The sequence below is a fragment of the Somniosus microcephalus genome, chromosome 3 (genome assembly GCF_052327205.1).
Source record: "Somniosus microcephalus isolate GS21.2 chromosome 3, FLI_Smic_1.0, whole genome shotgun sequence".
Classification (NCBI taxonomy): Eukaryota; Metazoa; Chordata; class Chondrichthyes; order Squaliformes; family Somniosidae; genus Somniosus; species Somniosus microcephalus.
In genome coordinates, this window is record NC_140989.1 from 189,047,593 (window position 1) to 189,062,045 (window position 14,453).

The 14,453-nt window shown below is 48.1% G+C and overlaps 1 protein-coding gene across 2 annotated transcripts in view; it reads right to left on the reverse strand.

Moving 5' to 3' along the window:
• Positions 1-14,453, reverse strand: part of impg1a (interphotoreceptor matrix proteoglycan 1a) — a 228,407-nt gene that overhangs the window by 56,809 nt on the left and 157,145 nt on the right. For both annotated transcript variants that reach the window (XM_085982056.1, XM_085982057.1), the window contains exon 12: positions 2,801-3,432. In XM_085982056.1, coding sequence (XP_085838182.1) covers positions 2,801-3,432 — 632 coding nt within the window. The remainder of the gene's footprint in view (positions 1-2,800; positions 3,433-14,453) is intronic.

Consider the following 14,453-nt stretch of genomic DNA (forward strand, 5'->3'; position numbering starts at 1 on the left):
CCAATCTTCTTTTCTCCATTAAAAATGCATTCAGTTCTCTGTAAAACTTGAGCTTTAACTCCTGAATCCACCCTTGTTGCATAAATATTCTTTTGAATTTAGGTTGCCCAAAACTAGCACATATTTAAAATTTGGCCTTACTAATAACCAGTTTATGCAGATTTAAATTATCTGACTGATTTATAATCAAATCCCTTTGGGATATATCCCGCCACTAGATTAGTCTTGTTGACCTTGGACCAGATTTTCCGACCCCCACGGGTGTGTACGAGGTGCGTATGTGCCCGTAGGGGCCGCGCATGTGCCGGTTTCAGGCACGCAAAGCCCTTGCGCAGAAACCCGGCACTTGCGATCTGTGAAGAATCCTCTTGACAGATCATCCGCCTGCCCTGGAAAAGTGCCCCAGCGGGTGGAGAGTTGCTCTTTCTGCACAACTTCTGCCCGCCGAGAGGCCCTAGAATTCTTACGCCTGGTAAAAGCGTGTGTAAGACCTACTTTTACAAGCTTGAGTGTTGAAAAATAGAAAAATTAAATTTGATACCTTTTTGAAGAGTATTTTTAATTTATAAATGAGTTAAGTTTATTTTTAGCGCCGTAAAAACATTAAATTTTTTCCCCAAAAAATAATTGTTTAAATTTTTTTTTAATTAAATGGAATTTTAATTAATTTTAATTATGTAATTAATTTAAAAAATGTTTTAGTGTGTTTTTAAATATGATCCCCATTCATACTTTTGACAGTTCTGTCCATACGGACCTGTCAAAAGTATGAAGGGGGATTCCCTTCTTTGATTGGTTCGCCTGGCCCATGTGATCCCAGGGGCATGAAAGTATCCACAGAATAATACACCGCAGGAGCATTATAGATGTGTACGGGGTCCCGAGCTGGCTTTAGATCATCACCACTCACTCAAATGCACAACTGGTTTAATCCCTGATATTTCTGAATGTTTTTTTCTGTTTGTTTCCATCCATTAAAGTCTCTGCCAGCACTTCGGGGGAGGTGAGTACACGGGCAGGGAGCCACTGCTATTAGACAATGGGCCATCTGACATTGGAGGTGGAAAGCTGCAGGAGCTGTACCTTACGATGTGTATGTGCACAGCTTATAACGCCATGCATTTGTATATCATAGAGAAATGCCCCAAGGAGCTTCACAGAGGCGTAATTTTTAAAAATGGACAACGAGCCAAAGATGGACGGATTAGCAGGGGCGATCGAAGCCTGGTCAAAGAGGTGGGTTTCAAGGAGGAGAGATCAGGAAGGGTTTAAGGAGGGAACTCTAGAGTGTGGGGTGGTTAAAAGCACAGACATCAATGGTGGGGTGAAGGGAGGGGGCGGCAGGGATATAATTTTCAAAATTTCGAAGTATAATTCCCTGCACACGTTACAATGTCTTCACTGACTCACAGCCACCTCTGACTACATATAATACTCCAGGACCAGTGTATAGACGCAACCATTTTGCACCGGTTAGTTTTGAAGGGGGGGAGGATAATTCTAACTTTTGCACTGGTGTAAAATGGATGATAATGGAAATGAAAATTGGGAGCGATATATAATAGGAACCTAGGAACAGGAGTAGGCCATTCAACCCCCCCGAGCCTGCTCCGCCATTCAATGAGATCACGGCTGATCTGCAACCTAACTCCATATACCCGCCTTTGGCCCATATCCCTTAATACCTTTGGTTATCAAAAATCTATCAATCTCAGATTTAAAATTAACAATTGATCTAGCATCAATTGCCATTTGCGGAAGAGAGTTACAAATTTCTACCACCCTTTGTGTGTAGAAGTGTTTCTTAATTTCACTCCTGAAAGGTCTGGTTCTAATTTTTAGACTATGCCCCCTAGTTCTAGAATCCCCAACCAGTGGAAATAGTTTCTCTATCGACCCTATCTGTTCCCCTTAATATCTTGAAAACTTCGATCAGATCACCCCTTAACCTTCTAAATTCTAGGGAATACAACCCTAATTTGTGTTAATCTCTCCTCATAACTTAACCCTTGGAGTCCGGGTATCATTCTGGTAAACCTAGGCTGCACTCCCTCCAAGGCCAATATATCCTTCCTAAGGTGTGGTTTCCAGAACTGCTCACAGTGCTCCAGGTGTGGTCTAACCAGGGTTTTGTATAGTTGCAGCATAACTTCTACCCTCTTGTACTGTAGTCCTCTAGATATAAAGGCCAGCATTCCATTAGCTGTTTTGATTATTTTCTGTACCTGTTCATGACATTTTAATGATCTGTGTACCTGGACCCTAAGTCTCTTTGGACATCCACTGTTTTTAGCTTTTTACCATTTAGAAAGTACCCCGTTCTATCCTTTTTAGGTCCAAAGTGGATGACCTGACATTTGCTTACATTGAAATCCATTTGCCACAGTTTTGTCCATTCACTTAATCTATCAATATCTCTTTGTAATTTTATACTTTCATCTACACTGCCTACTATGCCACCTATCTTTGTGTCATCGGCAAATTTGGATACATGACTTCTATGCCATCATCTAAGTCGTTAATAAATACGGAGAATAGTTGAGGCCCCAACACAGACCCCTGCGGGACACCACTAGTCACATCCTGCCAATTAGAGTACCTTCCCAATATTATCCCTGCTCTCTGTCTCCTGCTGCTCAGCCAATTTCCTAACCTAGCCTATTAGTTTATACATTATTATAAATTTCTAATTCCTAACATATTGTTATGTAACACATATATATCCCTCTGGCTCCTGTGAATATAGAACGAAACATTGGAGGAGCGAATTATTCCAAACACTGCAAAGCCGTCCACTCACCAGTTGAAGGAACTGCTGTTCCAGTGTCCTGTATTCCGGGGAACTCTTATTGAAAAGGTCATCGGAAAACATCATGTTAGTGACTCGTAAGCTGAAGAACACCACCAGTTCTTTAGGTGGAACAGGCATCAAAGAGCTTGTTGTTAAATACTTCAGAGGGGAAGAAGATGCGGTGGAGGGGAGGCTCGGCTTACTTCCAGACAGTACATCTGTGGGGGCCACACTCAATGTATCCACAATATCAAATTTACCTCCAACATCTTCCTCTCCTGTTTCAAAGTCTGTAGTTTCATTATTGGAGTCGTGGGGAGCAGCAGTTGTGTGCACCTCAACGGGAATGGTGTCGGTCTCACCATCCAACTCACCCCCACCAGAATGAATCAGGTCGGCGGCTGGCAGCATAACAGCTGTTGGTACGTATGGGGAACCCGTTAATTGATTTATGGGTTCAGCGGACTCTGCCACGGTGGACCCGGGTGGAGTGGGCCTTCTTTCTGTCGAGAACTCTGTAGGTGGCGTCAGGGATTGCGAGGTGTCTTTTGTCAATGGCGGTGTGGCGGTATTGTCTCCAGGTGATACTCCTGAGCTGTTGTGAGGAGGTCGGTGGTCCGTCGATGATGGAAGATGAGGATCTGAAGTATAAGGAATATTCAAATCCTGTGATGTTAATGATATCAGTAAACTGCTCACATCTTTGAGTGTTTCAGGCATATCTGTAATCTCTGTGTCTATAGGAAAACATAGGCTTTGCTCATACATTATTTTTAAGTAACTTTTTTATTATTCTAACAGACTTTCACCAAATCAGAATTCAACTGCGTTGCTTAAACTGGTGTCATGGATCCCGCTTTGATTTTAAAAAATGTATTGAGGCAATGGTGGGAATTTTAATGTGGATCAGCACGTGGGTTTAGGTGTGGGTGGGGGTTAAAGTGGGTTTAGGTGTGGGTGGGGGTTAAAGTGGGTTTAGGTGCGGGTGGGGGTTAAAGTGGGTTTAGGTGTGGGTGGGGGTTAAAGTGGGTTTAGGTGTGGGTGGGGGTTAAAGTGGGTTTAGGTGTGGGTGGGGGTTAAAGTGTGTTTAGGTGTGGGTGGGGGTTAAAGTGGGTTTAGGTGCAGGTGGGGGTTAAAGTGGGTTTAGGTGCGGGTGGGGGTTAAAGTGGGTTTAGGTGTGGGTGGGGGTTAAAGTGGGTTTAGGTGCAGGTGGGGGTTAAAGTGGGTTTAGGTGTGGGTGGGGGTTAAAGTGGGTTTAGGTGCGGGTGGGGGTTAAAGTGGGTTTAGGTGTGGGTGGGGGTTAAAGTGGGTTTAGGTGCGGGTGGGGGTTAAAGTGGGTTTAGGTGTGGGTGGGGGTTAAAGTGGGTTTAGGTGTGGGTGGGGGTTAAAGTGGGTTTAGGTGCAGGTGGGGGTTAAAGTGGGTTTAGGTGTGGGTGGGGGTTAAAGTGGGTTTAGGTGCGGGTGGGGGTTAAAGTGGGTTTAGGTGCGGGTGGGGGTTAAAGTGGGTTTAGGTGTGGGTGGGGGTTAAAGTGGGTTTAGGTGCAGGTGGGGGTTAAAGTGGGTTTAGGTGTGGGTGGGGGTTAAAGTGGGTTTAGGTGCGGGTGGGGGTTAAAGTGGGTTTAGGTGTGGGTGGGGGTTAAAGTGGGTTTAGGTGCAGGTGGGGGTTAAAGTGGGTTTAGGTGTGGGTGGGGGTTAAAGTGGGTTTAGGTGTGGGTGGGGGTTAAAGTGGGTTTAGGTGTGGGTGGGGGTTAAAGTGGGTTTAGGTGCGGGTGGGGGTTAAAGTGGGTTTAGGTGCAGGTGGGGGTTAAAGTGGGTTTAGGTGTGGGTGGGGGTTAAAGTGGGTTTAGGTGCAGGTGGGGGTTAAAGTGGGTTTAGGTGTGGGTGGGGGTTAAAGTGGGTTTAGGTGTGGGTGGGGGTTAAAGTGGGTTTAGGTGTGGGTGGGGGTTAAAGTGGGTTTAGGTGTGGGTGGGGGTTAAAGTGGGTTTAGGTGCGGGTGGGGGTTAAAGTGGGTTTAGGTGTGGGTGGGGGTTAAAGTGGGTTTAGGTGCGGGTGGGGGTTAAAGTGGGTTTAGGTGTGGGTGGGGGTTAAAGTGGGTTTAGGTGTGGGTGGGGGTTAAAGTGGGTTTAGGTGTGGGTGGGGGTTAAAGTGGGTTTAGGTGTGGGTGGGGGTTAAAGTGGGTTTAGGTGCGGGTGGGGGTTAAAGTGGGTTTAGGTGCGGGTGGGGGTTAAAGTGGGTTTAGGTGCGGGTGGGGGTTAAAGTGTGTTTAGGTGCGGGTGGGGGTTAAAGTGGGTTTAGGTGCGGGTGGGGGTTAAAGTGGGTTTAGGTGTGGGTGGGGGTTAAAGTGGGTTTAGGTGCAGGTGGGGGTTAAAGTGGGTTTAGGTGTGGGTGGGGGTTAAAGTGGGTTTAGGTGCGGGTGGGGGTTAAAGTGGGTTTAGGTGTGGGTGGGGGTTAAAGTGGGTTTAGGTGTGGGTGGGGGTTAAAGTGGGTTTAGGTGTGGGTGGGGGTTAAAGTGGGTTTAGGTGTGGGTGGGGGTTAAAGTGGGTTTAGGTGCGGGTGGGGGTTAAAGTGGGTTTAGGTGCGGGTGGGGGTTAAAGTGGGTTTAGGTGTGGGTGGGGGTTAAAGTGGGTTTAGGTGTGGGTGGGGGTTAAAGTGGGTTTAGGTGCAGGTGGGGGTTAAAGTGGGTTTAGGTGCGGGTGGGGGTTAAAGTGGGTTTAGGTGTGGGTGGGGGTTAAAGTGGGTTTAGGTGCGGGTGGGGGTTAAAGTGGGTTTAGGTGTGGGTGGGGGTTAAAGTGGGTTTAGGTGCAGGTGGGGGTTAAAGTGGGTTTAGGTGCGGGTGGGGGTTAAAGTGGGTTTAGGTGCGGGTGGGGGTTAAAGTGGGTTTAGGTGCGGGTGGGGGTTAAAGTGGGTTTAGGTGCGGGTGGGGGTTAAAGTGGCCGAAATTACGCCTGTGTCCGCAAGCCGGCTCCAAAGCACTACTTCCGGGTTTAACACGGGCGCGATCAGCTGGTTGTGCGTAATCCTCTCCGGAGAGACTGGTTACCAATTTAAATATGTTAATTGCTCCATTGTCCCGATTTGACAACCGACATTCGAATTTAACAGCGCATCCACTGCTTTCCTGGACTTCCTGAAACTCGGCATGGAAACCACAACGGCAGTTGAGGGGCTCATTAAAAGCCAAGCAAATACTGCAATAAATACTTGCCTGGATGAGTGCAGCTCCAACAATACTCAAGAAGCTCGACACCATCCAGGACAAAGCAGCCCGCTTGATTGGCACCCCATCCACCACCTTAAACATTCACTCCCTCCACCACCGGCGTACCGTGACGGCAGTGTGTACCATTTACAAGATGCACTGCAGCAACTCGCCAAGGCTTCTTCAACAGCACCTCCCAAACCTGCGACCTCTACCACAATCAACTCCAAGTTCCCCTCCAAGTCACACACCATCCCGACTTGGAAATATATCGCTGTTCCTTCATCATCGCTGGGTCAAAATCCTGGAACTCCCTCCCTAACAGCACTGTGGGAGTACCTTCACCACACGGACTACAGCGGTTCAAGAAGGCGGCTCACCACCACTTTCTCAAGGGCAATTGGGGATGGGCAAAAAATGCTGGCCTTGCAAGTGACGTCCACATCCCATAAACAAATTTAAAAAAAATACTCTGCTCACAGTTGCTTTTTCTTACCTACCACGAGGAAAGCTTTTGTTCACAGTACTTATGTTGAGGGGTTGGTCTCTACACTTTGGAGGTATTGAGACTCAGATCAGGATGGGTGGCACCTTGGCTGCCTTAGATTGGACCTCAGATGATGAGCAAGATGACCATCAGCAGCAGCAGCAGCCTGCTGTGGAGAGACCTGTGGGTGGTCAGCACAGAGATGTGTAGCAGCAGAGAGGACAAGCTTGCAGGAGGCAATATCCACACCAGTAGTAGCACCAGCAGCAGCCTACTGTTCAGAGACCTGCAGCTGAACAGCAGGGAGGGGAATGGCAGAGAGCTGCAGCTCGCAGGAGGCACTACCCGTGACACAGGATGTACAGGCTGAGATTCCTTGACATGTCAGGAAGCTCAGGTTGTTGCATCAGGTGGTGGCAGACATTTGCACCCAGAAGAAGGCCTGATCCCTGCTGGACCTGGTGGCCACGTGTTACCAGTGGCTATCAAAGTGACCACTGCCTGCAACTCTGCCGGAGACATATCCAGGATCTCCCAGTCGGCCACCCACAAATGCATAAGGCAGGTGGCTGATGGGTTGTTTTCCAGGGCTGGCGATTATGTGAACTTTGCCTGTGACGATTCCAGTCAGAATGAGTGGGCGCTCGGATTTGCGTCCCTGGCCGGCTTCCCACAGGTGCAGGGTGTCGACTACGTGGCAATCCAGGCACCCACAGATCAACCAGAAGTATTCGTGAACTACAAGGGCTTCCACTCCATCAATGTGTCCTGACATCTTTCGACCTGCAAGCACACTTAAGTGATGGCTGCTAGGAGACAAGGGTACCCATTTCAAACTTGGCTGATGACGGTGGCATAGTGGTTAGCACTGTTGCCTCACAGCGCCAGGGACCCGGGTTCAAATCTGGCCTCGGGTGACTGTCTGTGTGGAGTTTGCACATTCTCCCTGTGTTTGCGTGGGTTTTCTCCGGGTGCTCCGGTTTCCTCCCACAGTCCAAAGATGTGCGGGTTAGGTTGATTGGCTATGATAAATTGACCCTTAGTGTCAGGGGGATTAAATACGTGGGGTTACGGGGATAGGGTGGGATATGTGTTGGTGTAGGGGTTACGGGGATCGGGTGGGATATGTGTCGGTGCAGGCTCGATGGGCCGAAATGGCCTCTCTCTGCACTGTGGGGTTTCTGTGTGTGTGTGTGACACCCATCAGAAACCCAACACTGAAGGCCAACAGCACTACAATGAATGCCATATGAGCACCAGATGTGTGATCGCACACGCCATCGGCATGCTGAAGATGCACTTCAGGTGACTGGACAGATCTTGAGGCGCCCTTCAGTACTCACCAGTCAAGGTCTCCAGAATGGTCGTGGTGTGCTGCGCTCTGCACAACATTGCACAATAGCGAGGTTGTACCTGCAGGAGGAACAAGGCGCAAAGTGCAGATCCTCTTTGAATGATTACGAAGAGGAAGACAAGGAGGAGGAAGGTGATTAGGGCAATGCACAACCGGCTGCTCACATTGCTACCTCAGATGCCAGGGATGCCCTTATTAATGCAAGGTTCACTTAGGTTGCACCAGTGGACCTGTGTCACCAGCACATACAACGGCCACTCTTCCCGACCCCTGCCTCCAATGCCACTGATACAAAGCAGTCCTGCAAATAACCAACCACCCCTTGCACATTCCCCCATTGATCTCCGTCAGTCCATGTCTTCCCATTCATCATCAAACAAGTTAAAAGGCGACTTACCACCAAGCAACCAAGAATGGGCAAGACGTGAAATTGGTGCAAAAGAATAAAATTTAATTGATTGAACTAAAGAATAGAAGCCGAACAGACACTTCACAACATAACATTGTCTCACACATCCATGTGCATACCCTTGTCCAACTACAAAGCTTTACTCTTCCTTTTCCTATCGCTCCTACGTGGTGCAACCCCTGTGGCTTCAACAGAGGTAGAGGCAGGCTGCTCAGATCCCTGCTCTGACTGCTGAGATGCTCTTGACCTCTGGGTTTTGGAGCCCGTGAGGGTCCTGCCAAAGACTGCTCCACCTGCAACTGTGCAGGGGCAGACTCGGACATCGGGACACGAAGCAGCATGTGGGGTACTGACTGGGGGGGGGGGGCAATGGGTGAGAAGTGGAAGCGCTTTGAGTGGAGTCTCCACTTTCATGTCCCCTTTTGCCATCATCCCTCTCATGGCCCAGCTGCACTTTACTGCTACCACTGTGGTGGAGAACATTTTGGTGCAGATCAGTACAGCCCTGCAAGGACACGGCTAGGGTGTCTGTCAACATATTTAAGGCGGCAGACAGGTTGGCATCCAGAGTTGGCATGGCCGTGGTCAAGGCATGCATGGACTCAAGTGATTGCAGCATTTGATGTTCCATGGAGCTGGTCACTCTATCCAGGGAAGAAGACATCCTCACAATGCCCTGCGACATCAACCCACTCATGCTTGAGGTGGACTCCACCAAGAGTCCACCTCAAGCATGGTGAGGCCCTTGATGCTTCAGTACAGGCGCACATTGTGCGGCTGCTACTCATTCCCTGGATAGCAGTGCACACAGCTCCCGGGGTACAGCATCTGTGTCCAGCTGAGCAGAGCTTGCAGAGGGCTGTGCCCTCCGACGTGGACTCTCCACTACTGTCCCTGCCACCACCATCTGCTCTTGTTCACTTGTGAAGTGCGAGTCATCAGGTGAAAACCCAACTATCTCTCTAAGAGGTCCCACCAAAGTGCCAGTATCTGAGCTGGTGAATGATCTGAATGAGGCCTGTGACAGTGCACCCTCAGAAGGACTCAGCTCCTCTGAGGAATCGTCAGCACCGACCGACTGCTGCTGTAAGTGTGAAGGCCCTGATGGAGATAAAAGATGTGAATTCGTACTGGCAAGGGAAGAATGTTGCAACTCATCATTATAAAAATGTTCATATTTCACTTGCTGTTGAAACCAAGTCAACATGACTGAGTGACTTATGACATGTGGGTGCCTTTTATTTAATTGTGTCACCAGGTCACTGCGAGCTCCACGTCTGTCAGCCAGGGACGCCGAAACACCACTGATCTCCAGCGCCTCCTCATTTGCAGTTGTGAGCTGCGAGACTTGCAGAGGCCTACCTCCAGTTCTCTCCCTCTCCTTCGTGTTCTGTGCTCTCTTATCATAAACTATAGAATCAACAACAACAACTTATATTTATATAGCGCTTTTAATGTAATAAAACTTCCGAAGGCACTTCACAGGAGTGTTATCAAGAAAAAATGAAATTTGACACAGGGCCATATAAGGAGATGTATGGGCAGATGACCAAAAGCTTTGTCAAAGAGGTAGGTTTTAAGGAGCGTCTTAAAGGAGGAAAGAGAAGTGGAGAAGCAGAGAAATGTCCAGAGCTGAGGACCTAGGCAGCTGAAGGCATGAGCGCCAATGGTAGAACATTTAAAATCAGGGATGTTCAAAAGGCCAGAATAGGCAGAGCGCAGAGGTCTATGGGGATTATAGTACTGGAGGAGATTACAGAAATAAGGAGGGATGAGAGATTTGAAAACAAGGATGAGAATTTTAAAACTGAGGCCTTGCTTAACTGGGAGCCAGTGTAGGTCAACGAGCACAGGGAAGATGGGTGAACAGGACTTGGTGCGAGTTAGCACACGGGCAGCAGAGTTTTGGATGACCCCAAGTTTATGGAGGATGGAACTCGGGAGGCCGGCCAGGAGTGCATTGGAATAGTCGAGTCTAGAGGTGCCAAAGGCATGGATGAGGGCTTCGACAGGAGATAAGTTGAGGATAGGGCGGAGACAGGCGATATTATGAAGGTGGAAATGGGCAGTCTTAATGATAGAACGGATATGAGGTAGGAAGCTCAATTCGTTATATATGACACCAAGGTTGCAAACAGACTTGGTCAGCCTTGGACAATGGCCGGGGAGAGAGATCGAATCAGTGGAAAGAGTTTGTGGCGTGAACCGAAGATAACGGCTTTGGTCTTCCCGATATTTAATTGGAGGAAATTTCTACTCATCCAGTGCTGGATGTCGGACAAGCAGTCTGATAGTGTAGAGATGGTGGAGGGGAGGAGAGGTAGAGCTGGGTATCATCAGCGTACATGTGAAAATTCACGTTGTGTTGCCGGATGATGTCACCGAGGGGCAGCATGTAGATGAGAAATAGGAGGGGGCCAAGGATAGATCCTTGGGGGCACCAGAGGTAACAGTGCGGGATCAGGAAGAGAAGCCATTGCAGGTGATTCTATGGATACGACTGGAAAGATAGGAATGGAACCAGGCGAGTGCAGTCCCACCCAGCGGACGATGGTGGAGAGGCCTTAGAGCAGAATTTTGTGGTCAACCGTGTCAAAGACTGCAGACAGGTCGAGAAGGGATTGATTACCTTTGTCGCAGTCAATAGGGATGTCATTTGTGACTTTGGTAAGAGCAGTTTCAGTACTGTGGCAGGAGCGGAAGCCTGATTGGAGGGATTCAAACAACGTGTTCTGGGAAAGATGGGCACAGACTTGGGAGGCGACAACACGTTCAAGAACTCTGGAGAGGAAAAGGGTTGGAGATGGGGTGGTAGTTTGCAAGGATGGAAGGGTCAAGGGTTGGTTTTTTGAGGCGAGGGGTGATGTCAGATTTGAAGGAGAGGTGGACAGTACCTGAGGAGAGAGAACTGTTAACAATAGCCACTAATATGGGAGCCAGGAAGGGAAGTTGGGTGGTCAGCAGTTTAGTAGGAATAGGGTCGAGGGAGCAGAAAGTCTGTCTCATTGACAAGATGAGCTTTGAAAGGGCAAGACGGGAGATAGGAGAGAAATGAGAGAAATATGCAAATTTAGGGTTAGGGCAGGGGGAAAATGGAGAGGAAGTAAGGCCCGGTGGGCTAGGGGAAGGGAGGGAGGCAGCAGAGGCTGTTGAACGGATGTTGTTGATCTTTTTAACAAATAAGTCCATGAGCCCCTCACATTTATTGTTGGAGGTGAGGGAGGAGGAGGCAGGGGAGGGTGGTTTGAGAAGACGGTTCGTGGTGGAGAAGAGAAGCCTGGTGTTATTTTTGCAGTCTTAGATGATCTTAGAATAGTGGGCGGTTATAGTGCTGTGAGGATGATGCCGAGAAACTCCAGTATGATTTGGACAGGTTGGGTGATTGGGCAGAAGCATGGCAGATGCAATATAATGTGGATAAATGCGAGGTGTCAAAAACAGAAAGGCAGATTATTATCTGAATGGCAATAAATTGGGAGAAGGGGAAGTGCAACGAGACCTGGGTGTCCTTGTGCACCAGTCGCTGAAGGTAAGCATGCAGGTGCAGCAGGCGGTTAAGGCGGCAAAAGTTGGCCTTCGTAGCGAGAGGGTTTGAGTATGGGAACAAGGATGTCTTGCTGCAGTTGTACAGGGCCTTGGTGAGACCACATCTTGAGTATTGTGTGCAGTTTTGGTCACCTTATCTGAGGAAGGATGTTCTTGCTATGGAGGGAGTGCAGCGAAGATTCACCAGGCTGATACCTGGGATGGCAGGAATGACGTATGAGGAGAGATTGGGTCGATTGGGCTTGTACTCGCTGGAGTTTAGAAGAATGAGAGGGGATCTCATTGAAACTTATAAAATTCTAACAGGACTGGACAGACTAGATGCTGGAAGGATGTTCCCAATGGTCGGGGAGTGCAGAACCAGGGGGCACAGCCTAAGGATAAAGGGTAAGCCATTTAGGACAGAGATGAGGAGGAATTTCTTCACCCAGAGAGTGGTGAACCTGTGGAATTCTCTACCACAGAAGGCAGTAGAGGCCAATTCATTAAATATATTCAAGAAGGAGTTGGATATATTTCTTAAGGCTAAAGGGATCAAGGGATATAGGGAGAAAGCAGGGACAGGGTACTGAATTTGGATGATCAGCCATGATCTCATTGAATGGCGGAGCAGGCTTGAGGGGCCGAATGGCCTACTCCTGCTCCTATCTTCTATGTTTCTAGTGATGGAGCGCAGGACCCGGTAGTGCTTTATATGATCCAGCCATATCTGGTGATGGATGATTAGACCAGTTGTCCACCAAAGACATTCAAGTCTGCATCCCTTGGACTTAAGGGAGCGGAGATGAGGGGCAAACCAGGTGGAACGACTAGGGTGAGAGAGTGTAATGATTTTAGTGGGGACAATGGCATCAAAGGTGGTGGAGAGGGTATGATTTAACAAGTCAGTAGCTGCAGAGATGTCATGGAGAATTGTAGGCTTGTATTGTCTCTCCTCATTCTTTTTACCAAAATGTATCACATCACAATTTTCTGTGTTGAATTTCATCTACCATGTGTCCACCCATTCCACCAGCTTATCTTTGTCCGCTTGAAGTCTATTACAGGAAACTCCTGTTCAAATGGCACCTAAATATCCAGAATTCTCTATTAACCGGCAAAATTCATACTCCGAAAACAACACCTCAATAACCGGAAATGTTGCCAAATCCGAGTCCGAGTCTCCCACGGTAGCTGAGTTAGTCAGTGGGGGTAGTTCTCCAAACTGCCACTGCTCGGCTTCTTGGCGCTGTCGGAAGTCATTAAAGAGTTATGGATTACCCTCAACTGGCAGCACTGTACTTAATCAAGCATCGTCCATCATCCATTTAACACAACATTCTGTAGGTGAGGACCCAATTACTGTATACTACACATTTCTTGATTTTTTTATTTTTGTTTGTTAAAAGTAGCCTTGGTAGATAACACTCTCCATCATCTGGAATTTTTAATCAACCGGCACCATTCCGGTCCCGCCGGTGCCGGATATTAAAGAGTTTCCTGTACTATCTTCCTCACTGTTTACTACACTTCCAAGTTTCGTGTCATCTGCAAATTTTGAAATTGTGCCCTGTACACCCAAGCCCAAGTCATTAATGTATATCAAAAACAGCAGCAGTCCCAGTACTGAACCTTGGGGAATGCCGCTGTATACCTCCCTACAGTCCGAGAAACAGCCATTCACCACAACTGTTTCCTATCTCTTAGCCAATTTTGTATCCAAGCTGCTGCTGCCCCTTTTAACAAGCCTATTATGTGGCACTTTCTATGTGTTACTTTATCAAATGCCCTTTGAAAGCCCATATATATGACACCAACTACACAGCCCTCATCCACCCTCATCAAAGAATTCAATCAAGTTAGTCAAACACGATTTGCCCCTAACAAATCCTTGATGCCGCTGCTTTATTAGCCCATTTAATTTTCTCCTGGATTATTGTTTCTAAAAGCTTCCCTACCATTGATGTTAATTTGACTGGTCCGCAGTTGCCAGGTTTATCCTTTTTTAAACAAGGGAGTAACATTCGCAATCCTCCAGTCTTCTGGCACCAGCCCTGCATCCAAGGGGGATTGGAAGATTGTGGCCAGCACCAACATTCCCTTCAAGCTGCGCAGCGACATGGCCGCTCGGCACTCTGCCGCTCCCGCGCAACTGGCTCATTGGCTTTTAAGTAAGAAAGACTTACATTTCTATAGCGCCTTTCAGGACAACCAGACGTCTCAAAGCGCTTTACAGCCAATGAAGTGTAGTCACTGTTGTAATGTGGGAAACATGGCAGCCAATTTGCGCACAGCAACGTCCCACAAACAGCAATGTGATAATGACCAGATAATCTGTTTTAGTGATGTTATGTTGAGGGATGAAATATTGGCCAGGACACCAGGGATAACTCTCCTACTCTTCTTTGAAATAGCACCATGGGATCTTTTACGTCCACCTGAGAGCGCAGACGGGGCCTTGGTTTAATGTCTCATCCAAAAGACGGTACCTCCGACAGTGCAGCACTCCCTCAGCACTGAGTGTCAGCCTAGATTTTTGTGCTCAAGTCCCTGGAGTGAGACTTAAACCCACAACCTTCAGACTCCAAGGCGAGTGTGCTGCCCACTGAGCCACGTGTGACACAGTAGGAAAAGACGAGCAGGCGCTGTAGTGTATGTGCTTTAAGTCAGAACTACTTTTTACAGCTC